Source organism: Genypterus blacodes, unplaced genomic scaffold, assembly GCF_046128005.1.
Source record: "Genypterus blacodes isolate CSIRO-AG114 ecotype Tasmania unplaced genomic scaffold, CSIRO-AGI_Gbla_v1 ptg000030l_1, whole genome shotgun sequence".
Lineage (NCBI taxonomy): Eukaryota > Metazoa > Chordata > Actinopteri > Ophidiiformes > Ophidiidae > Genypterus > Genypterus blacodes.
The window spans coordinates 136,692-160,128 of record NW_027466843.1 but is presented as its reverse complement, the minus strand read 5'-3'; the positions used below and the strand labels follow the sequence as shown (position 1 = coordinate 160,128).

General features: G+C 40.5%; 1 protein-coding gene across 3 annotated transcripts; it reads left to right on the top strand.

The window, feature by feature from the left end:
- Positions 1-25: 25 nt before the first annotated feature.
- Positions 26-4,612, top strand: cunh4orf33 (chromosome unknown C4orf33 homolog). 3 transcript variants are annotated; one of them, XM_076145842.1, is made up of 6 exons: positions 26-68; positions 1,045-1,238; positions 1,925-1,985; positions 2,335-2,386; positions 2,485-2,684; positions 3,020-4,602. In XM_076145842.1, the coding sequence occupies exons 2-6, from the start codon at positions 1,052-1,054 to the stop codon at positions 3,114-3,116; spliced, it is 597 nt and encodes a 198-aa protein (XP_076001957.1). In that variant the 5' UTR covers positions 26-68; positions 1,045-1,051; the 3' UTR covers positions 3,117-4,602. The 3 variants fall into 3 exon arrangements, with proteins under 3 accessions (XP_076001957.1, XP_076001958.1, XP_076001956.1); XM_076145843.1 differs by lacking the exon at positions 26-68 and adding an exon at positions 139-601 and having other exon boundaries at positions 3,020-4,604; XM_076145841.1 differs by lacking the exon at positions 26-68 and adding an exon at positions 629-950 and having other exon boundaries at positions 3,020-4,612.
- The last annotated feature ends 18,825 nt before the right edge of the window (positions 4,613-23,437 follow it).

Sequence of the window (23,437 nt, the reverse complement as noted above, 5' to 3'; positions counted from 1 at the left end):
TGAAGTTCTTCCGCCGGAACACGGACAGAGAAAAACGGGTTCCGCTGCGAATCAGGAAGCTCATTCAGGTACAATTTCCATTTCAAAGTTAACCTTTATGTCATTTGCTTGATAGCGAAGATTACCTGACTACCTTTTCAACTTATCGTCACAAACAAAAAAGAATGTGTGCAATACTGTTGTATCCCACGGGTGTTCGTGATTAACTAGTGACCGCGCTATCTGATGACTTTAGCATGAACGCTGTCCTGTCTGAATCTGACATGTTTACATTAAGTAGCTGCGTTGGTTTTCTTCTGGCAATTCTGTTCGTCTGTATGCTTATGGCCAAAACGTTTAATAACAAGACAGGAGAAAGCTTTCACTGAGTTGTTATTTCATGTTGGTGACACAGTTCACTGAACTGTAAGAATCTAAAAAGAGTATGCAATTCATTTTGAAATTAACTTGAGATGGAAATAGGGGCAATAATAGGGCACTCATTGTGACATCAAATAATTTACGTTTCCATTCTGTTTCTACCATCTGTTGCCATTAACTACAGCCTCCTACATGAAAGATAAATCCACCAGTTAACAGGTCAATTTCCATCTGAAGTTTGGTGAGTGTGTTGCAAGAACAGTGCGCCCTTTCCTCACCCTTTATTAAGGTGAATGATTTATCTGACATGTTCAATTTGAATCAATAACCACAAGTCTCTCTTTGATGTAATTACGTACCAATCTTGATCATTTATTAGTTGAATTGCACTTGTCCTTAACCTAATTAGATAAGACACTGCTTAAAGAGCCAAACAGTGACTTTGTCAAGGCACAGTGAGCTCAGCTGAAGCACTGTTCAGATCATTTTGGCAGGTGGATTTCGAGTCCTCTGGCTTTTTGCAACATGGGGGTAAAACATGGACTCCAGTTTTTAACATTTGTCTGTGTCGTGCTATACTGTGTGGCTATGTAAGTTTGCAATATATTTTTGCACTGTGTGGCTATGGCAGATTGAATTGATTTTACTCTACTTAAAATCACGCTGACTGATTATTTCTTTCAGGCCTCGTATGGCTATGGAATTTGTGATCAGACATACCTGGGACAGCAGTCCAGTGACCCATGACCCTGTCACGATCAAATTGTCTCCTGGGGCTGGAGGACTGAAGATGGAGGTTTTCGCTCCCTTCTTCAATTACCCTGAATCCCCTGCAGGGCCCCCTGGCCATGCCTTCCCTGGACTCTGGGATTATGAAGGTGGGTAAGGAGATGGGGAAACAGGTCTGGAGAAGCTGTTAAGTTTTCATTCAGTTTACACATGCTAGAAAATCTCACATGCATTACTAAATTTAGAAAAGGTCATATAAATTTGAATGTTATTGCATTAGTTTGTAGTACAGGTGTTGCTTTTATTGTTCCCATCACTTCATTCTGAGTCATTATATTTTTGCAATTCCAGTCATGATTTACTAAAGTATATGCAAAGCCATTTTTAGGGTCCCTCTACATGCTGATATGAAATTATGAAAATAGTACAATGAGGATGGAGGGACCTGGGATTTCTGTGTTTATGAGGCCATAATAGTAATTCCATTATCATTATTATGGTGACACAGCAATTAAACCCTGTAATGAAGTTGAGTAATAACAATCCTATCTAATTGACCTTAAGTACGTTCGATTTCCAGTTAATGAGCCCCACTTATTTGGCCTCATTAATGTTACTTATTAGATTGCAAACCGCGTCATTATAATCTAGGTAGATAATTCTGCGAGGTTAGTGGATGTGTTGGTCCTCATTACCTTATTTGAAAGTTTAAGTGAGATTTCCAAGAAAATGCTTGACTTTACTTAATCTGTGTGTTCATTTTGATTTGAAACAGTTTGGGATGGTAGTTGTTGAATTTTTTTTCTTTTTTAAATGATGGTCTTTACATTCACAGTGGTGGAGGCTTTCTTCCTGGATAATACTACTGTCAATTACCTAGAGGTGGAGGTTTGTCCGTAAGTACAACACAGAGACATGCCTAGCCATTTCCTGCAATTAAGTTACTGTAATATTTATGTCTTTAACCATAGGTTTATACATAATCATACAGTATAATTATGGCACCAATAGGTAAATAAATAAGCCCCTTTTCTTTGTCTGAGGAGGCAGGATCACTGTGCTTTTCCTGTGGTTTTTCTTCTTATTTTCCTATGTGTTGGGTTTTTCAGAGAGGTTTTAAAAGGCTTGGGCCAGTTTGGCTGGATTGTCAAAGTAAAGCCCTTTGAAACCTCTTTGAAACATACATAGATAAACATTGACTTGACTTCAAAAAAACAAGACATCTTCTTCGTGTTTTCATTTTAGACATGGACAACACCTGATATTGTTGCTCTCAGGAAGAGGCCAAGCATTCGTGGTAAGCAGACTTCAAAGACATTATTTAGAGGCTTTCAAGTGGGCTGTGATGATTTGTCATAAGTAATAACTTTTTTTTCTTTTGATTTCATTCTCTAGCAACAACTGCCCATAGTGTTTAATGCCAAGATTACAGGGGACACGTGGGTGGGTGAGGCACTGCTCCCCTGGGCGTATTTTCCTCCCAATGTCAACAAGATGAATTCTTATGCTATCCATGGCTCAGGAGTGAAGCGCACATATGAATCCCTGTACCCTGTGCCCAAAGAGGATCTTGTCGAAGGCCAAACACCCAACTTGTGAGTATGCTGAGTCCAATGAGCAGGACTGTTTGAAATAGAGATTGTTTTTCTTCAAACATAGACATTTTCCTTAGCTAAATGGGTTTTTTTCTGCGTCCGGGGATGAAAACAACTTTGAATGATGATTGGCTTAGCTGTGAGTACTGTGCACTTCTAAATTTTGTGAGCTTAGACTTCACACTTTTCTCATCATGTACCACAAAAAGGAAGTGCTAATGCAGTAAAACGTAAGTAAGTAAAATGCTGTATGAGTGTGACTGTGTGTATGTGAGGCTTTTACTATGTGTTATAAAATCATCTCACCCCTCTCCCCTCCTCTCTCTCTTTTTCAGCCACCTCCTGGAGTATTTCCAAGACTTCCACCTGCAAAGCATCATGGGGGACGATTGGGTCCAGCCAGAATCTGATCTCTGGAAGGGAAAGTGCTGAGCCTTGCAAAAACACTTTGTTTCGCTCTTTCTCTCTCTCCCTCTCGCGCGCTTTCCTCCCTGACACACACACGTCCGGGCACACCTAGACGTTGTGTGTGTCCGTGTGGAGGTGGCGGTACGAACAGTCATTGACGGGGAACAAAGTGCAATCGATCTTTATTAGCTCATGATGTCAAAAGGTATGACATGAAATATGTTATCAGCTTGTCAGTGCATATTAGATGTCTGAAGCGCGCGCACACGCACACACACACACGCGCACACGCACGTGCACGCGCACGCGCGCACACACACACACACCCCAATGCAAGGAACTGGATGTCACCTTAAATGGCTTCAGAATAGTGTGACTTACAGCGATTATAGTAGATGCCAGCAAAAAATGTCCGCTTTGACATTGCAGCCTGTACATTTCACTCCAGTGAGATAAATCACTGAATGTCAGGGGATTGCTTCCTCCGACTGTTCAGAGTGAACAATGGTGAGTGAAAATCTTCTCCACAGAAATTCATGCCAGTGCCCTTGATTTAGATCTGTGCCTTTTATTGATTTGGATTTGTCAGTTATTCCTCTTTCTTGAATTGCATCTAATCAAGATGTGTAGCACTAGCAGTAGTTTTTTCTGTCTAAACTGCTGTGTGATCATGTTTCAGGGCGATTTGTATCTGTTATCTTTGTCTGCTCATTTTGTCAGATTGTCTTTTATAGATTTCTGTCCAAACATGTACTAAAGTATGATGAAAGCTGCATGGTATATACACTATCTGTTCAATTTAAACATCAATACGGTTCGCATAGTTCATCCCCATTCACTTATTCACTCACTTTTCCCAACTGCTTTTAGAAGAAGTTCAGATGCCATTTCATCCCCAACGTACCCGGACACATGCACACATGATAAACCCCCGTCTCCTCGCTGTGACCCTCAGCCTCTCCCCTGTGCCTGTGTTGTAGCCTGAGCCCTGGATGAGATCCTATGTATTTACCAGACGCTCCGCTTGGATCGTCGGCTGGATAACCACTATTCCTGACCAGGAGAGGCGGCCGATTGATTTTGATGTTGGGCATGTTACTTTTCACTGTGGCAGCCCATAAGCCCATATTGAGCCTATCACTTTTAATTGGCATTCTTGCCTTTGAAAAGTGTGAAGTGATTAGGCCTTTAGAGCCCACTGCTTAAGCCCCCTTCTTATGGCCTACGGTGCCTTGCCACCTCAGGCGATGATAAGGGAGATGCTATTCACATGCACACACCCTGTTGTACACACACACACACACACACACATGCAGACAAGCTGGCATATTGTATTCCAACAACGTGTCTTTTACTAATAAAAATGTCAAACCAAACCGATCTTTTTGGACACATTCGCACAAGCTGATCCTCATAACTCATGTTGATGAATACAAATGAAATGTCCACACACTTCTGTGAGCTTTCAAAAGCAGAGCATGCGTGTCCCCACTAGGATTTAAGCCTGTTTTTCTCTTATTAGTGTGAAGAGATGAGAGGAGAGAGCAGAACAGGTACCCCCATCTCCTTTATACCCAAAGCCCTGGCAGATAAACAGACACAAGGACTGCTTCATCCACATCAGAAAAGAGAGCTGACCTACCCTAAAACACGCAACAACAGCTTAAAGGTGATTGTGCATGTCAAAAAGTTTCTGGTGATCATTCAGACCTAGTTCTTCTTCAAGAGAACTGGGTCTCATTTCTTCCAAGTTTAAAGAGTGTTTGAGGTTATGAATGAGGATGAAGTTGTGATGAAAAATTTAAAGAAAAGGATAAAAGAGATCTTGTAACATGAAAAAAGAAAGAGATTGAAAAGTGAAAATGTTAATGACTTTGCCTACTTTGGGTCTTTCAGAGACTGAAATGAAAGATGCATACCGAAGCTAATAAGGTTTGAGAATTCATGGACTTTGTGGTACCAAAACCAGATCAAATCATGAGATATATATAAGAGATATAAGTCATTGACACTGCAGTCCCATATCCCAGTCAAAAACAAAGAAATCATTGATCATTGATAAAGATCATCGTGTGTTTGGGACTTATCAGTGTGCCAATCAGGCCTAAGGTTCAGGCTCAATCACTCCTTTCTTCTCTCCACAACATCCAAGGCTAAAGCACTCATAAAATATTACAACACATCATCAATGCTGACTCGGTTCTAAGGTTGAAGTACCTATAATAAAGATGTAATGGGAGGGAACATGACATCCCAGACGTTCTAACACCGCACTAACCGAATTCTTATTAATTCTGTCAAATTATTGTCCGACGAGGCAATATTACTGTGAAGCCTGTGGGGGGGGAAGGATGGAAGAGAGGTGCCAGGCATAAAAAAATCTGATCTAGATCTGTGTTATGTGTGTGTGTGTATGCATGAGCGTGTGTGCAAGAGCATGGGTGTGAATGTGTCATTACACAAGTACTAATTGCAGTTGAAGGCGCTAGTGTTGTTCCTCTGAGGATGCTATGGGTAGAATGCAGGATGAAGCTGTAAGAGGCTGGGGAGAGAAAAAGAGATGCAGGACCAAATGAGTGCCAGCGACGTTAATGAGGGCCAGACGAGTTCCACTTCCCAATAACAGTGCAGTGAACAAGAGAGAGAAAATGAGGGGAATAGAAAAGGAGGAGAGACCAAAACAGAAGAGAGAGGTTTCATTACAAAAATTAGTTCAGACAACAATTTGTAAACTTAGTCAAGCAAGAATCCATTTTCATGGCCACACATCCATGCACAAATATGCAAATGCAGAAAAAATATACGAGGAAACACACATGAGAGATGGATCCATGCATGCACAGATCAAGGTGTACAACTGAAATGAAACGGCTGTTGCGTTTATGAATTATTGTTAATGCCTGCATTAACATTTTATTGTCCAATTAATTACAAAAGGTTCCCCATCTACTTTATGTACTCAGTTTCCCCCACAGACACACAGAGGGACGTCAGGCACAGCTGCATGTTACCAAAAGACGGAACTGGCCTCATATGTTATTATTGAATAAACATTAGAAACAAATTATATCAGCTAAGAGGAAAAAATAAGTAATTTGTGCTTTCTTTGTTATCAGTGCAGAATATAAATCACGAGTGTTTGCCTGATTGATTCCATTATATTCCCACCTGCTTGCCTAGTTTCTCATTCATCCATGTATTGTTTATCTTCATTTGAGGCCAGATAGATGAAAAGGTTGTTATTGGATGTGATGCTTGCTGAATTTCATCCATATTTAGCAAGCACATTAACTCCCAACTAGATGTAGCACATAATTAATAAAGAATATTTGTTCTTGCACAGCAAATTCACAAAGAAGTGAACTCTCGCTACAAGAATTTGCTTGTTGGAGAGATGCTGTGCTTCAGAATGCTTATGTTCCTTTGTTTTTAATAGTAAATAGACCACATTAGGCTTGAACGTAATTTATGTGGAGCTTGATACTATTGGTTAAAAGTGAATAAGTTCACAAACTCTTAATTTGGAAATAAATCACACAGTTACTATAGCAACTACGTTAAAACATTCTAATGGCAAAATGAGAATGTTGTTGTCTACACTTGGAGGTATATGTCTGTGTGTGTGTGTGTGTCCACCCATGCGGATGTGTTTTCACCTCCTTACAAGCTCATTACTATGGAGGCTTGTTAGTGTAGCTGCTGCTGCATTGCATTGCCTTTTCATTCCATTAGGTCTGTTTTGTCCATGTTACTTTTACAGAAGGAGCTGTGAGTCTGTTTAAACCCATGACAGATGTTAAAATAACAATGAAGTTAATCTCATAAAATGAACACAAAAAATAATTACATCATTAGGTGTCACACTCTACCCCTGAATGTCTTCCATTTAGTCGCTAATGGTGATTCCACTCTACTTGCTCTTCACTCGCTCTTGTTCATATCTCCATTATCTCCATTCTGATCATTATCATTTCTCCTTTTTCTCCGTCCCGTCTGTTTAAATCTGTTCCTGTCTGTCTTCGCCTCCATCATCCTCCACCTTCTACCTCCTCTCCTCCCTCTGCATTTCCTCTCATTTCCCCCTTTCTTTCCTGAGCCCCGTCCTCTCTCCAATCCCCTTCAGTTCATGAAATGGATGAAAGCAGATAGGACATTAGTGTAGATAAATGGTTTGACTGGCCTAACACAATCTGGTCCACTTCAGCAGCAATTCAATATGGACTCGCCCACAGTTCAGTTACCCCGGAACAGAGCTTCACTAAATCTCACTTTGACTGGATCACACAAGCTATGATGGATATGGATTTGACAGATCAAAACTGTCTGCGTGTGTGGGAGGGTGTGCGGGTGTTTATATGCATGCTTGCACGTGCTTGTGTAGGCATGATTGATATGGCAGAGGATCGGTAGACGGGTGAGATGTGAGAGGCAGAACTGATAATTACAGTATTTATCTGGGTTAGATGTCATGGCTGCCGTGGCTGTATTATGAACAGATAAGATGCAGAAATGCTTTTCAATGTGTTTCATCAATTCACCACCTGCTCCTCACTTTTTAAAAGGAATAAACCCTACAGGAAAGAGATGAACGGTATTATAAAAGGGAATGTCTTCATGAGCAGAATGGAGGGTGCTGAGATTATTATGGGTATATGGAAGTTTTACTATCATGCGAGGACGAATATAAATGTCATGAATATACAGTATGAAACTCTGTTCAAGTCAAACCACGAGTAAACCTAATTTACTATGTTTACTCAAAAAACAGTCCAGAGATGAGAAAATTAAATAATTCAGAGATTCTCATTAAATAATAAAATCAAATTAACACATGAATACAACCTGATAATCGCTGCTAGTCATTCACTTACACCCAACGCTATTGATAAGTATCCTCATTATAGTAATGTTAATTTAGAGTTTGATAATAAAACTGTTAAATCAGGGGCTTGGGTCTGAATAACCACTGGAAGCGTGTCCACTACTTTCACAATCTTATTAGCCAAGATAAAGGACAAATCAATGGTTTTTAAGTCAGTGGATGATCAGTGCACGGCCATTTATAAACACATTCACTCAATTAATTCTACCACTATCATTAAGTGGATCAATCAATGCAGCAGGGTACGGTTCTTAGTGACAACTTTACTAAGCTGCCTTAATTACCACCAATTACAGGGAAATACCATTTATCTTCAGAATTACAATATGTTACTCCTGGGTCAGTCAGTACATAATAAGTAAGCACCTTATTTCAAAAGCCAGAGACAGAGGAAATAAGTTGTTCATTTGTAATGTGTGTGGCCACAATAGCATCTCAGTGCTACATCATCAAGCCGGATAATGTACCTATAAATCACATTTTATGAGGATAAACAACAGAACAATGTATGGATATTAAGTTATCGGGAAAATATGATGTTTCCGTTTTTACCTCTGTGGTGTCTATTCTGCATTTCTTAAATCCCTTGAATTACTCTGCACTGAGAAGGATTCTCTAAGTTACCAGGTTACATGACACATCTACGTGCAAACCAATACAATAAATATAAAAAATATATTTTTGTGAAGCGTACACTTCAGTCAAACGCAGCACTTATTCAACTCTGGTCATGTTTTATCTCATAGTTGGTGGCGAGGCCATGTTGGACCAGATATTTTCTGAATAGCTGTTTTGTCCACCTGTATTCACAAGATTACAACTCTTGTAAACTAAGATGTGGACCCCTTAGCAATCGAAGGCACAATTTTTGCACGGCTTTCTTGTAACGAACATGAAAACCAAGGACACACGCTGGTTCAGTCTGGCCGTCGAGTCCAGCAAAGAACACTTTTTTCATCGATTGTGCCCCTCCGTGCATTGTTGCAGTAAGATTTTCCATTTTGAACACAGATTCATAGTGAATGAAGCTTTGGAAAACATTTTGATGTCAGTACCTCAATTGAATACAGCACAAGTTGGCTGAAATTGTGCTTTAACCTGTATGCTTGAAAAAAGACAGTTGTTGATATTGCAGATGGCTTGTTGGGTTACTATAGTGACACATTCTTTACCAATGGGGGTCTGAACGTTGACCTCTGTACCACAATCACCTCAAAGTGAACGTCTTTAACGGGGAATAAAGTGTCTTATTCCCAGTGGTAATAGTAGCAGTTTGTTGAAGTCACATGTTGTGCATGGGTTGCTTTCCGGTTGCTGTTAGATTACGTAAGATGTCCAGCCTCCTCCTGAGTGCCTCTGTGTGTTTACATCTGTGGGTGTTCCATGAAAGTATCAACATGAAAGTGAGGGAAAGCAGCAAACTATTAAATAACTATTCATGAGAAAAAAACAAGTATGGTTAAATAAGTGAAAGACATTTTCAAGCTGCAACTGCAAAATCAACTTACGATTTCCTCATTGTATTATCATAACTAGGAAGTTGCAATATTAATATTAATATTTTACTGTTGAAATTGACTGGAAATTGAATGAACATTGTGTAATATTGCCACCAGGCAACTAGAGGCTCTTCAGCTACACGATTTCAAGAAGGAAACATGGGCTACAGAAGGGACAAACAATTGGAAGGGTGGTTCCTACACCATTGATCCAACATGTGCAACCATCATGACACTTTACATGCATCTTTATGGTACTGAAATGGTTATGAAATTAAATCTAAACATTTAGACAGGATGGCTCCCATTCCAATGTCAAATGCATCCATCAGGTCTTGGTGAGTTAAAATTTGGGCGGAAGAGTCCAGTTGGGTGAGAAGGTTTAAACAGAGATTTCGGTCTAGTTTCCTTGTTGAACACTAGCAGTCTTTCTAATGTGGAAGTTTCTGATAAAACATTGAAAAACAAATACCTAACTGCCGCACCTATCCCAACATACAATTTACCTCAGGAAGGAGACTGTTGAGGTTGTATACCTTTCCCTTTTAATTAGCCGGTTTCCCCAAGTGAACAAGCTACAAATTACCTTGTTGTCTCATGGAGTAAACCAGGATGTGATCTGCTCTATGAAGACAAATCTGTCCAGTAGGTTTCAGAGAGCATGATTGAGAAGGGCTTAAAAGACTCACATCATAAGATATTTATAGTACCTGGAGGGGATCACGATTGCCATCTTCCACTCATCTTATTTCTGGCTATGCACCAGGTTGCGTTCATAAGATGATGGAACCTCAGAGGTGCTTGAATGCAGAGGAAGATGTTGAAGCCCATGGCGACAGCGTGTCTGATGTATTCATTCAATGCTGTTGTATGTGGTGGCTAGAGAGAGACGAGATGGCACAAGAACAACATGCACTGCAGTGGAAGTGTATAATGTATAGTTGATGAAGAGGTCACTTGCTCCCTAAATATCTTGGATCTTTATATTTGTAGTGGCATGTTGGACAAGTGGATGAACTTGAAATAAGCAGCCAACATACAGCTCATGTTCTCCTCAGTGGAAATAAGACAGGAGAGACGGGGAACAGAACCAACAAGCACACATTCACATTTTGGGCAAGGTATAATGTTATGAAAGCCATGAATATCTCAACATGATGCATCGGCCCCCGACAGTGTCTGTTTTCTAGGACCATGACATGCAGAGCAAACATCACAACACTTTCCCCACCTTGCTTACAGCTCCATGACCAGTGTGAAAATCTGCCTTGTTTTACTCTGCACATTCGATCATTTGGAGGTTATGCTTTAAAACCTAACTTATAATAAAGGAGGATATTGAAAAACAACTCACAAAGAGTTGTTCACACTAATATAACATATATAGCTGGGGTATAATGTCTTTGGCAGTGATGATTTGTAAACATTTCCACCTGTATTGTGGGCACAGCTCAGGAACAAGCAGAGGCAAATTTGATCTGAGGCTGCAGAGAGTAAGATATGAAGTGAATAAATGATAGGTGAGCGGTAAATAGACTGAATATTGTAGATGTTGACTTAATTTCCCTTTGACTACAAATAATTCCACACTGTTCAAGTAGTGAGGAAATATTAATTATAACAGTGTGTACTCTCAGCTTGGTGCTGGTACACTGGGAACAGTAAGTTCAGAGTCAAAAGCTGACAAAGAATAGGTGTGTTAGAAAAAGGTCAATAATACGGAGTGTTAATATTCAGCCTGTGCCTCACCGCTTTGAAAGGATTATAAGCAAGTTTCATCACATGAAAGCAGCGCCTCCTGGAGAGTTGGCATCTTTGATATAAAGATGTGATCAGAATGCAATTGGAGCAGTACAAGCAAAGTGATGCGAAGGGAGTCAGGGTAGACGAGGAGGTTGAACAGAGATAATATAAAGCAGGAGAGTTTAAAAAGAAAAGAAAAGAAGGGAAAGACGAAAATATATAAACAACAAAAGTGAACTGAAACTAATTTAAGACAAATAGTATGAGATTGTAGGTGAAAATAGTGGAAAGTTTAAAGGAAAAAATGGAGATGGAACATTATTGCTTTCCTGTTGTTTCAGTGGGAATGTGGAGAATGGGGGAAGGTTTGGACAGAAAAATCGCCATTGTTAACAATTTCTGGCTGACAACCAAACAAACTGCTCCTGTGATTAGAAGCAGCATGGTGATAGCTGAGTCAAGATAATACTTCTTCACTCTCGGGGATGCAACCAAATTAGAATATCTTTTATTTCTCCCTTTACAACGTCCTTCTCCCTTAGTCCATCTCTGCTTCAGTTCGCCCCGTTTCTTTACTTAATCATGTCAGGCCTCTCTCCTTCTCATTTCCGTATTCCTTCTCACTTTATATCTTGCTGATAGGCGTCTATCTTGCTGGCAGTCAGCTCTGATGCCAAGCACAGAGAGATACTGATAACTCTCTGACATCTCCTGCAACCACAATTAACTGAGGTCCTGTGTCTCCCTTCAGAGGGGGGAGGAAAGAAATCTGTCTGCATTTTCCTTGTGTCCTTGTCGTCTCTCTCTGAGCCATCTTGTGAATGTGTGATCAGAATATCGCCTCATTCATTTGTAACTTTTTAACCTAATAGTGCAGACAGAGGAAGGGCCAATCTTCGTCTTCCTTCCTGTATAGAGCTATGCTTGGCTAATTTCATTTCCCAAAAGTAGATGCTTTTAATTGTGTAAGCAAGTGTGTGTGTGTGTGTGTGAGTGTGTGTGTGTGGATATGGCTGCCTATGAGGGAGAATAACTGAATTAGTGAATGAGGATAAACTGCCACAGCTGCGGTGCTCGTTTTCAGCATTGCACGGGAAACGCGGCAGCGACAGCTAATAGCTCTTTCGCAGCTCCAAATTAAAACACAATCACCTAATAGGAGTACAGGGAGGGAGGCGGGATTTAATGAGATTTATGAGGAAATGAAAAGTGATTGGATGTGAAGTTTGAATTAGAGTAAAGCAGTCTGGTGTCAGAGCCTATGAAGGTGACTGACTGGTCTGGTGAACGGTGGACTCTCAGTAGACCAAATCTCATCCAAAATCTGTCTATCAAATTAACGTGACAGGTCGGCACCTCCCAGTGGTTAGGGTTGGCAAGCAAATCTCCAGCTTTTAATTCTGCTATACTTCCAATTGCCTCACATGCCCTTACCTGCTCTTCACGTTAATACAACTGTGTTCACCTGCCTCACTTTATACTTTTATGCTTAAAGGGGGCATGTACAGACTGTTTACACTCAGGGCTCTAATTACAACGTTTTGCAATGCTTTAATGTGCAAAAACCCCTAAAACACACCAATACACTCACTCATCGCCATGCTCACTGATCCCTTGCTGTAGCGTCGCACTGCACACTGGGTGAAAACATTTTTGGATGTTGGTTACACATACACACACAAAAGCTCCCAGTCTGGTATGACGGCTGATATGAAAAGTGTATGGTGATATTCAGATTAAATTAGATTAAATATTAACATATTATGGTGCAAAGTTTTCAATTTATGCAGGTAAAATTCCCTAGCTGATTGTGAGGTCTGACTCTGTTTATGTCTCTGGCTACAGCGCGTTTAAGATTTCAACTAAGGCACCTAAACCAAGATGTTACATTTTATGTTATGTTATGTCATTCACTACCAGTACACTATAAACAACCTTGAGGTCTTGAGGTTGGCAGAAGAATAAACAGCCATCAAAAACACCCACAGATGTTTTGGTGTAAGTCCCTTAATCAAAAAGGAAATGATTCATAGAGGAATTCACCATGGAGACAGTATCAGTTATGTGCTTTTGAAAATTACACATAGAACATTGGCGAGGTCTTCAATCTTTTCTTTCACAAAATGATAACATTTCTGGTGTGATTACTTTCTGAGTTTAACATTTCAATATTATAAAAGGGTTTTATTGACATTTCAAACTGTTGTTCTGAAAGAAATATAAAAGAATGCAGAAAATGGTAGAAAGTTCCATTTTAGGGTTAAGGTTCTCTTGGACTGTACAATGACATAGGGGTGTTTCTCAAGAACCCATTTTCACAGGAAAGGCCTTGAGCATTATGCTGAGCTAAGCACTCCAGCGGTGACTCCCTAGTTCAACTAATAAGTAACAAAATATTAACAATAAAACCATCAAAAGTAAAAGGTAATTGCCTAAGAATCTAATCTAATTTACCTAATAAACTAATAAACACTAATAAAATAGTTGAAATGCAAGAGTGAGAGTCTTTTCCTGCTTCAAATCCAACACAGCTAAATGTGTCCAGCTAGCTCCCAGTGGCTACAGTCTGCTTCGTGCGCTACTTGTTGGCGCTTTGGCTACGTTGGTTCTCTTTTCCATGCGCTGGCCGCGATGTAGCCCCCTCTATAGCCAAGGCCACCGCCAAACACAGGACCATGAACGCCAACCCCCCCTGCCAACCTGCTGGTACAACCCACAAGACTGAGAAACCAGACAAAATATGGACAAAAACATGATTATTATCTTTTTTTCATTATTCATTTCGTGCTTCTGCCCTTAAAAATATAATTTTTTTATCAACAAGTCAAAAAAATATAAACAACTTCCGTTTTATAAAACAGAATCCTCACCAACCTTATAACGATTATCAGTTTGTTTTAGTATCAGACGATACCAGGGTACGTTCCATCCCATGGCCTCTACACACAACGCCATGTTGTGATCATAGACACGGCTGAATATTCATGAGCAGTTGTTTGATTTTATGTTCGTGAGTTGACACCAAAACAGTCTTTAAAGTGTGCAGAACACACAGTTGACCACAAATGGACTCCTCATAATTTATTTTTTCATCCATCTGTTTCCAAGATCCATCCATCATCTATCCCCACTTAAGGTGTTGCAAAACATGCCATCCGCCTCCCACCACTCACACAGCCCATCACCAGCAGCCGCATTCCATCACCTGCTCATATAAATAATCACAAGTAATAGCGATGCTGAGAAGTTTAATACACTATTACACATGTGCAACATGACACAAGACCATTTCTCTGTCTGGAACCTGTCACTCATCAAACCCTCACCTCTCACTGCCTCAACACCCCCTCCCCCGCTGGATCGGAGGTTGCTATTATTAAAGGCCCCCATGCATCTTGGAGATCATGGTGACATGGCCAACACTGGCGGGCGGATGGGAATGGGATTTCCTACTTGGTAAGGAGAACGCCATTGCAAACTTAAAGAGCTTTCAAGCCCTAAATAAAACACACACACACACACCGCCAGCACCTCCACCCAGCCCCACCACACCCCTTTACCCTCTTTCAACCTCCCAACCTTACTTTTTAATCTGTCACTCTCAATCCCCATCCGTGCTCTTCCTATTCTCTGTTACTCTTCAGCGTCTCTTCTCTTTCTCCTTTTGTCTCTTTTTGTCTGTTTCCCTCCCCTCTCCTTTCCTTTTCTTTCCTGTCCCCTGCCCCCTTTAGTGTAATTACTGTGGTGAATACTGCCAAGTAGGAAGGAAAAGGGATACGTATTGGAGAGGTGTAAGGGGACGATCGGAGGAGGGTAGGGGAACAGGAGGCAGACGGAGGAGAGAAGAGGCAGCAGAACAGAGTAGAGATAATGAGGAGTGGTGGGAGAGAGGAATAAGGGGAGAAGGGGTAAAAGAGGCAGAGAAGGAGCAGAGAAGCAGGCTGATAGCAGTTTAATGTAATCTTACTGAGGGAAGTGTGGTAATATATCACCTGCCACAGTTAATAAAATGTCACGTCACCATGGCTTTAGACAGGAAAGAAAGGTTAACTGGTGCTTCATATAAATGTAATTCAACAAGCACAGGTGGAGGAGATTAAGAATCTGTGCACATACATGCACACACACACACACACACATGCACACACACAGCATATACACATGGAAGGACACAGTATAAGACAGATGAGCTCATAAATTGCTGAAATGCTTACACACAATTCACGCATGCTCACACACATAACAACAGGCATGAAAATGCAAAAATGCATACGCATGCATGTAGGAAGGCAGAAAACCATGTAACACTACACACACAAACACACACACAGACGTTAATGACTCCAACATGCCATGTGATCTTTATGGCATCTGAAAATGACACAATCTGGACTTCACATCTGCCCACATGTATTATGCACACTTAAGCACATTTTGGTGCACACATACATGCTCACACTCTCTCAAAACACACACACACACGCGCCCACATCTGCGTGAATGCACATATACTGTATATGTGTACTCTTACTCACTGTGATGATAACTATGATAATGGTAATTATATGTGTGAGGAGGTTTTTGTTATTGTGCTTTTTCACCATCACTCTTTCTCCTCTTCACACTTTAGTCTCTCTGCTCCTCTCTCTCCCCTCCTCTTTCAAACTCCCTCCCTTTCTTCTCTCTCCACTCTTCACTCTCCACCTCCCTCTCACCCTCACCCTCCACCTCCTCTCCTCCCTGTGGTCAGCTCATCCCTCTCTCCTACTCTTCTTCTTCTTTCGCCCCTAGGAGATCTCCCCTCCTACACAGCCTCACCTCATCCCTCTCTCTCTCTCCATTTATTTATATCAATGAGCAAAAGTCATCATTTCATCTTCCTCCAGATGAACATACTGTGGTTTGCTGAAGAGAAGAGGACGGAAGAAATGATGAGTGGAAGACAAAAGGAAAACAGTTTCTCCATCTGAGGCCATAAACTCAACTGCACCAAGCGTTGGGAATATTATATAAACTCTCTCCATTGCAAGAAGCGATAATTGAATGTGTTTTGGCTGCCTGTAAAAAGGGCTCCTTTCACCCCTAACAATCAATATTAATACTGTTTCGGAGAAATGTAGTCAACATTTTGACACATGTACATGGCAAATGTAAACAAACTTAGCTTCAGTCACATATTGAGGAGCATGCAAACAATCATCTTATGCACATAAACACTTTCTCTGTCGATGAAAACACAACCTTTAAAACTATCTGAGAATTCTTAGTGAAAATTTTCCAGTTTTCTATTCTGTTATATTAGAGCCAAGAAAATATTGTGTAATTATTGCAGTTATGTTGCATTTAAAGACTAATTAATGTGCACAACAATTAATTTGTAATTGCAAACAGAATCTGTTTACAGAAGGATAAAGCAAGAAGTCTGGGAATAAAGGAGTCACAATTAAAGATATTAAACTAATTATTGTTTAATTAAGTTAGGGTATAGTTATTAAATGATTACAGTAATTGCAATATTATAGTTATGGGGAAACTAAAATAACAAACCAGGCAATTTTAATTAAATTATGACGTCCTCATAACTTAATTATGAGGTACAATGTACTAATAGGGAGACAAAACAAACACGATATGGGGAAAGTGGAGTGGCTTGCATGTATAGACTAAATAATAGATTTAATTACTGCCATTTTAAGCTTCTTGGATGGACCATGCAGTTGTCTTTTGTCCCCATGAATGCAAAGACACCACTTTGGTTTTCACAGTGCTGACACCATATACAGAGGTTTGTGTAAAACAAGAGTAAGTTTTGCGCAAGTTTAGCTTTTCATCAGCCAGACTATGTGAATGATCTCCTATCGATCCACAATCCCCGGAGCAAAGCTCTGAGCGGCTGCTGTGCATGAGTCACTTTGACACACGTCTATTCAATCATCCCCCCCTGCGGTGACAAACTCATCCGTTGCGGCTCAGAGAGGAGGACCTCACTCGGTGACACCTAGTGGCTCTGTCGTCAATACCTCTTGAGGTACTTTTTAGTGTAACACACACATACACTGACACACACACCAGCAATAATGGAATAACAAGCTCCATTTGGAGACTCATTGTGTTAGGCCCGGATGACTGTGGAATGAGCTGGAACATCTTTAGTTTTCCATTAACAGGAAGCTGTGTGAGGAAGGGAAGCTGCCTGGGATCAACGGCCTGTGTCTGGGGAAACCGCAGAGCTGGATGGAAAGAACAAGAGAGAGGGCGAGAGAAGGGATGACAATGTTATTGGTTAACTGCTGGGACTGTGATTAAATCCTCCTCACTGAGATAAGTCTCACTGTCAGTTTCCTTCTCTCTCTCTCTCCACACATTGTCCACCTCTGCCATTCTCTCTGTACACAAATATCTGTCATTTCCTCTTTCTCTCTCTCTCTTTTCTCTCTCTCTCTCTCTGGGTCAGTCTTTTTCCACATATACAGGAAGCTCATCACTCTCCGCCTCGCTACCGCAAGACTCACAAGTTCACATTTCTGTCTCAGCACACTTATCTTCTCCCTCTGCTCGCTCGCTCTCTCTCTGTCTGTCTTTGTTTTCAGAGGCTCAGCAGTTTAATCTCAGTCATATTATCTCCTGAGGATCACATCAAAGCTTTACTGCAGCGCCCAACCAAATTCTACCCAAACCCCATGTCACTGTTAACTCCATCAGTTAGGGTGTGTGTGTGTGTGTGTGTGTGTGTGTGTGTGTGTGTGTGGGTGTGTGTGTGTATGTATGTGTGTGTGTGGGGGGGGGGGGGGGGGGCGGATAGATGTGAAGCTGGCACTGCAGATTAGACATGCATGTCTTTATTGAGCAAAAGGATGAATGCACAAGCTACATAAGGAATGTATGTGCTTAAAACCAATATTAGTGATAATCACCATAAATGGTGCCAACGTCTTTCCAGTGGCTTACAGTGTTTAGATTCAAAATTCCCTTGCAGCATTTCCATCGAGAAAGAGAAAATTACACGTAACGCTGTCATGGCTGAATGGTTTTAAAAATCTCTCTCGAATGTGAGTTTTTTTATAATTGGAGAGGTTGGGAAGCGGAGGCGCATCCTTGACGTATCTTGTATGGTAGCATTACACTCAGCAGGGTCCTGACTCCTCTCTTTCCTCCTCCCTCTCCTCTTCCGTCTCTTCACATCTTGTCATTTGCTCCCTAATAACATCTCAATCTCCAGAGGAAATAACGCAATAACAAGTATTTATATTATCTTTGCTTTCGCACCTTTTCAAGTTGCTCAAGCCAATTTAGAATTAATTGATGATAAAAATGAATACATCTACGAAGTTCCAACAGATATGCTAATGTGGAAGATGCACGTGCATTAGCCAGGAGCATATAAACAAGCCAGCGTGCCACAGGCTTGGCAATGTGTTGATGTGTTGATGTGTTGAGAGTTCATGCTCGACTGGCTTGCCAGTGATGTCTAAAAATAAGCTAATTGAAGAAGTATCTTGATTAAACCAACATGTGAGAGCACAAGGGCTAATTACGTTTTACACCAGTGTCTAAATAATGTAAGAAATGGACAACATGATATAAAATGTTGCAGCACAAGATCTTGTTTTCTGACAATTTCTTTTTTTTTTTTACAAATCTTGTACTGTCTTCACTACATTCATCTGATAGCTGCATGCAAATTAAATCTTTGTATTCACATATGCTGCTGTAAGGTAAAAACCTTGTAGGTCAGGATGTTATCCCTCAGCTGACCTGAAAGTGATGTGGTGTGGGTGAAAAGAAATCTCTCAATAAATCTCAATAACTTGGATCTACAAGGTTCTTCACGTTATTAGAAGAAGAACCTTCTGTCTTTGTTTGCGGTATTTTCCATTATTGATGCATTGATATAAGACACATGTTATGTATGAATAATTTCACATACTGGAACCCTTTTTTAATGAGCACTTTGGATATTTGCCTCCATTTTACTAGATTGATACATTTTACAAATTTAAGTACTCTGTTCTCCCATGCTGGAGCACTCCTGTTCACACTGATTGAAAACTGGTATTTTAGATTGTACACAGGTATTGTCTCCTGAAGGCCAATCTTAGCCGGTAAGACTTGTATCTTGTACTTTGTAGGTGCTAAACATTGACGTAAACATGCTACAGAAGTAAAGGACAAATCAAAATCAAAGAAAACCTCCCCATCATCCACCAACATTCTGAGTACATATAATGTAATTCACCAAAGAGTGCATACTCCCCACACAAGCGTAATCGTGTCTGTGACAAAATGCCATGTAAGGCGCCCTTACACTGAGGCAGGGCGATAACAAGATTTGTTGTGGCAAGTGACAACAACATCAGAGAATTCTACTGCCTTCCAATGCCACAGCTTCTACCTGCAAATGAGGGAACGAGAGGATAAAAAGAGATTAAGGAAAGACAAGCGCTCTCTATAAAGGGAATGAAGCGCTCATGGCCTTTTGCACAGTGACTAAGCTGTGCCTTGAAACATTTCTGTCACTTTCTGATAAGGACTGAGTAAAGCGGAGGGACAGAGACGCAGAAAGTTCAAGAGAGGGGGAGGAAGAAAAAGAGTGATGTGATGTAACTAAAGAAAGGAGTAAGAAGTGAAACAGATGGAGCAAGGTAGCGAGTGACTCAGTTGACTGGCAAGCTGTCTGTTAGTGTTTCCAAGTGTGTCAAAATACATAGAAACGACGTTTGCTTAGACTGTCACCACCATACGACCTCTAAAAGGTGTTTGATCAACCTTTCTTTTATTCACACAACTCTACAATCTCAGATGCCTCTGTGTGTACACAAACACACACACCTGAAATCGTTAGACACATACACACACACACACACATTGAATTTTCGCCTAATATGAAAAAGTTATGTAACCTTTCAACATTTTTCTCCATCTTATTAATATGCTTCATCGCTGAGAGGCAAGAAAGGAAAATGTCTCATTTAAATTTGTAGTGGAATGAGATGGATGTGGGGTTCCATTAAAGACAGCTCTCTTTCTCTCACACGCACACGCACGCGCACACACACGCACACACACGCACACACACGTACACGCACACCTTGCTCTTCTATGCTATATTGCATGACTCAGTGATTAAACAGATCAGTCTGAATCAGAATCTGGGCACGTTCTTCCCAAATCTGACATTTCAACTCCCTGCTTCCACTTTAATCTACTGTCTATAGCTCAGTGATAAGCACCAACTAGAATACCTTATGTTGGTTTTTATCTTACTCTCTTAAAGTCAGTTTTCTAGCCAACTTGTATTTTTGCATTTATTCAAGTTTCAGTTCTTGAAACTTTCTCTTGGAAGGCTGATCTTCCCTGGGTTATTCTCATCAAGCCAAAAAGTGGTTGTGAATGTTATATGAAAAATGTATTTGTGGTAAATAAATGTATGAGAAAGACTTCTTACTCTCCTTCTGCTTATAGGCACTGCAGGGAAAAGAAAAGATTACAACATCAAGACCAGGCAGACAAAATGCAATACAGCAACACAAGAGCAGGTGAAACACAGCTGCAGAGTTGGGATTTCTACTCAATTCATCATAGGCGCAAAACTACTGAAAATTACAAATTACCTTTATTTAATATTTCACACTTCGGTGCAGAATAACATTAGGTTAAACTACTGCATGAAAAACTAAATATGCAGTTAAATATAATGAAAAACTAATTGCAACAAAGGTCACATGTAACTCTCTCTCTCTCTCACACATTCACACACGCACGCACACACACACACACAATTTTCTTACAATCTTTGCAGAATTTACTATTGTTTCAAATACAACTAGTTTTTCCTCAATTTTGTCATTTCCCCACTCTTAGCAGCCAACATCTCTCCCTGTTCCATCCTTCTTTCTTCATCACCCTCTGCCTTCTTGTTATTCTCTTCTTCCAATGATACAAGATAATGGCCTGTAACAACACATTTTGAAAGAGAACATCCTGTGTCAGGACATCTCAGACCTTGCCGTTGCTGTTCTGAGAGCTCTGCGGGAAAAGATTACCTTTTCACAGTTTCTGTGAGCATGATCTGAGTCATCGCCAAAGACCAGCAGGTAACAGCTTTTCAATCCAGGCCCAACAGCAATTCTTTTGCACACTTTTATGAGTGGGACAGCACCAAAACATCTGCTTGTGCTTCTCAGGGTCACTAATAAAATTCCTCATGAGTGCCACTGCTGGTGAGTGCAGAGAGTTATTTTTGCCCTAAACAGCTCTATTCTGTGATTATGGAACCCCTGTGACAGTGTTGCGCATTGTGTTGGGTTGTAGGGTTGCTTTAGACAGGATTTTGCCTTATTTGGTCAACATCATGTTTATGTCTCCATTGGTTACTGATTTTTGCCACATGGAGTACGAAGATAATTTGAGGATCATTTCTGGAGCCCTTTTTGTTCTCTGCATGCTCCCTCTTGGCCACATTAATCACTGCCCTGATCTGGTTTTACTTTTCACCGATGATTAAAGCTCAATGACCAAAGCAATTTTTCCTATTGAACTAAACATGTCCTGTTGTTCCCAGAAGCTCAGAAGACAAATTCTGCCACGATGAATCATACAGTGATTGTTAGTATAAATCTTGCCATACTCACAAATGTGTACAAGTTTAGTTTCACCAATTAAATCACTCCTAAATTCTAGCTCAATGACTGTATACCATCTCATTGTGTTTACTTTAAATCATTGTTCACCTGTCTGAATGAATTGTGCAAAATCTGCAGTTCGGCTGCTACCTTGGGTTAGGAAAGGAGGTTACATCACCCTAAATGTAGCATCTCTACAATGGCTCCCCGACTGTTTAAGAATCTATTTTAACATTTCGTAATAGTGAAAATAACTGGAAATGTCTGGCACCAACAGAAGCTGTATATCTGAGCCCTTGGCTCTCTGTGAGCCAGAGATCACTGAGCAGAGCAGTGACCACTCCACAGTCCACACAATGATCAGGCGTGGACTATGAGGGGCACTTTGATTGTAAACTGCCCTGCTCAAGAAGATAAGGCAGGGTAATCTTAAAACTGTAATGGAGAACTCCATTTCTACTTCATCATTTTATCCGTTTCAGGTGGGCACAATATGATAAACAGCTGCACAACCACATGCAGTCAAACACAATTGTCCTGAAACAAATATGAAATGAAACTACCTCAGTCTACTGTTCTGAGCAACACCCACACATGATTACTACTCTGCATACTTGTTTTTATTAGAATAATGAAATGCTGTATCTCTCATACAGCATCTACAAATCTAAACATTTTAAGATTCACAAAGATTTATTTTGTTGCAACCCTATTACATTTTGATTGTGATATTGTGCGCACACACACAAACACACACACACACACACACACACACACACACACACACACACACACACACACACACACACACAGAAACACACACAGTGCAATACACATGGACCTGAGGCTGTCAAGGTTTGACACCACAGTCTCAATAGTAACTGTCATCTGTTCCCTTGTCTCTCTGTCCCCCTCATTCTGCCACTCTTTGAAAGCGTTTCATACACCCCCACACATTCTCTCTTTTCTGCCATTTCTTCTCACCTCTTATGATGTGAAGCATGATCAAACATTCTTTTACGTGTCATTGATTGACATCACCAACATCCTAATTGTGTCACTCCCATGCAGCTCTGCAAACAAGGTCTGTCAAATAGTGATAAGAAATAGTGATAGACTGAGGAGTTTATTCGGGTTGCATGTTGTTTCTAATCCAATCCTCACAATGGCTCTGCTGAAATCCTACCTTTATGAAACCAAAATGTTCCGGTTTCTGACACTCGACACTTGGTCAGAGATTTATTGATTCAGCTTTGTGGTCAGTGGTGCTGTTGTACCTGTCTGCATCATAATGGTAGGTGTTTCTAATATTCTAGCCTTCTTATGTATATAAATGGAGTGAACAGAACATTACAAGCGTCTTTTAATATATTTCAGTTCAATACAACACCACCGCTAAAAACTCCTGGATCATTTGTCTATCAGAGGATGGAAATAAAAGCTCTTCTTGCGCTGTACAATTTACTCTTCGCAGTTCTCTTTGTATAAGACACGGAATCACTATGACAAAACGGTCACGAAGTAGAAATTTAAGGCTCATGCTCAACACTTTTCAACTATACTATTGGTGTCAGCAGTTCTACATTACACCATCAAATA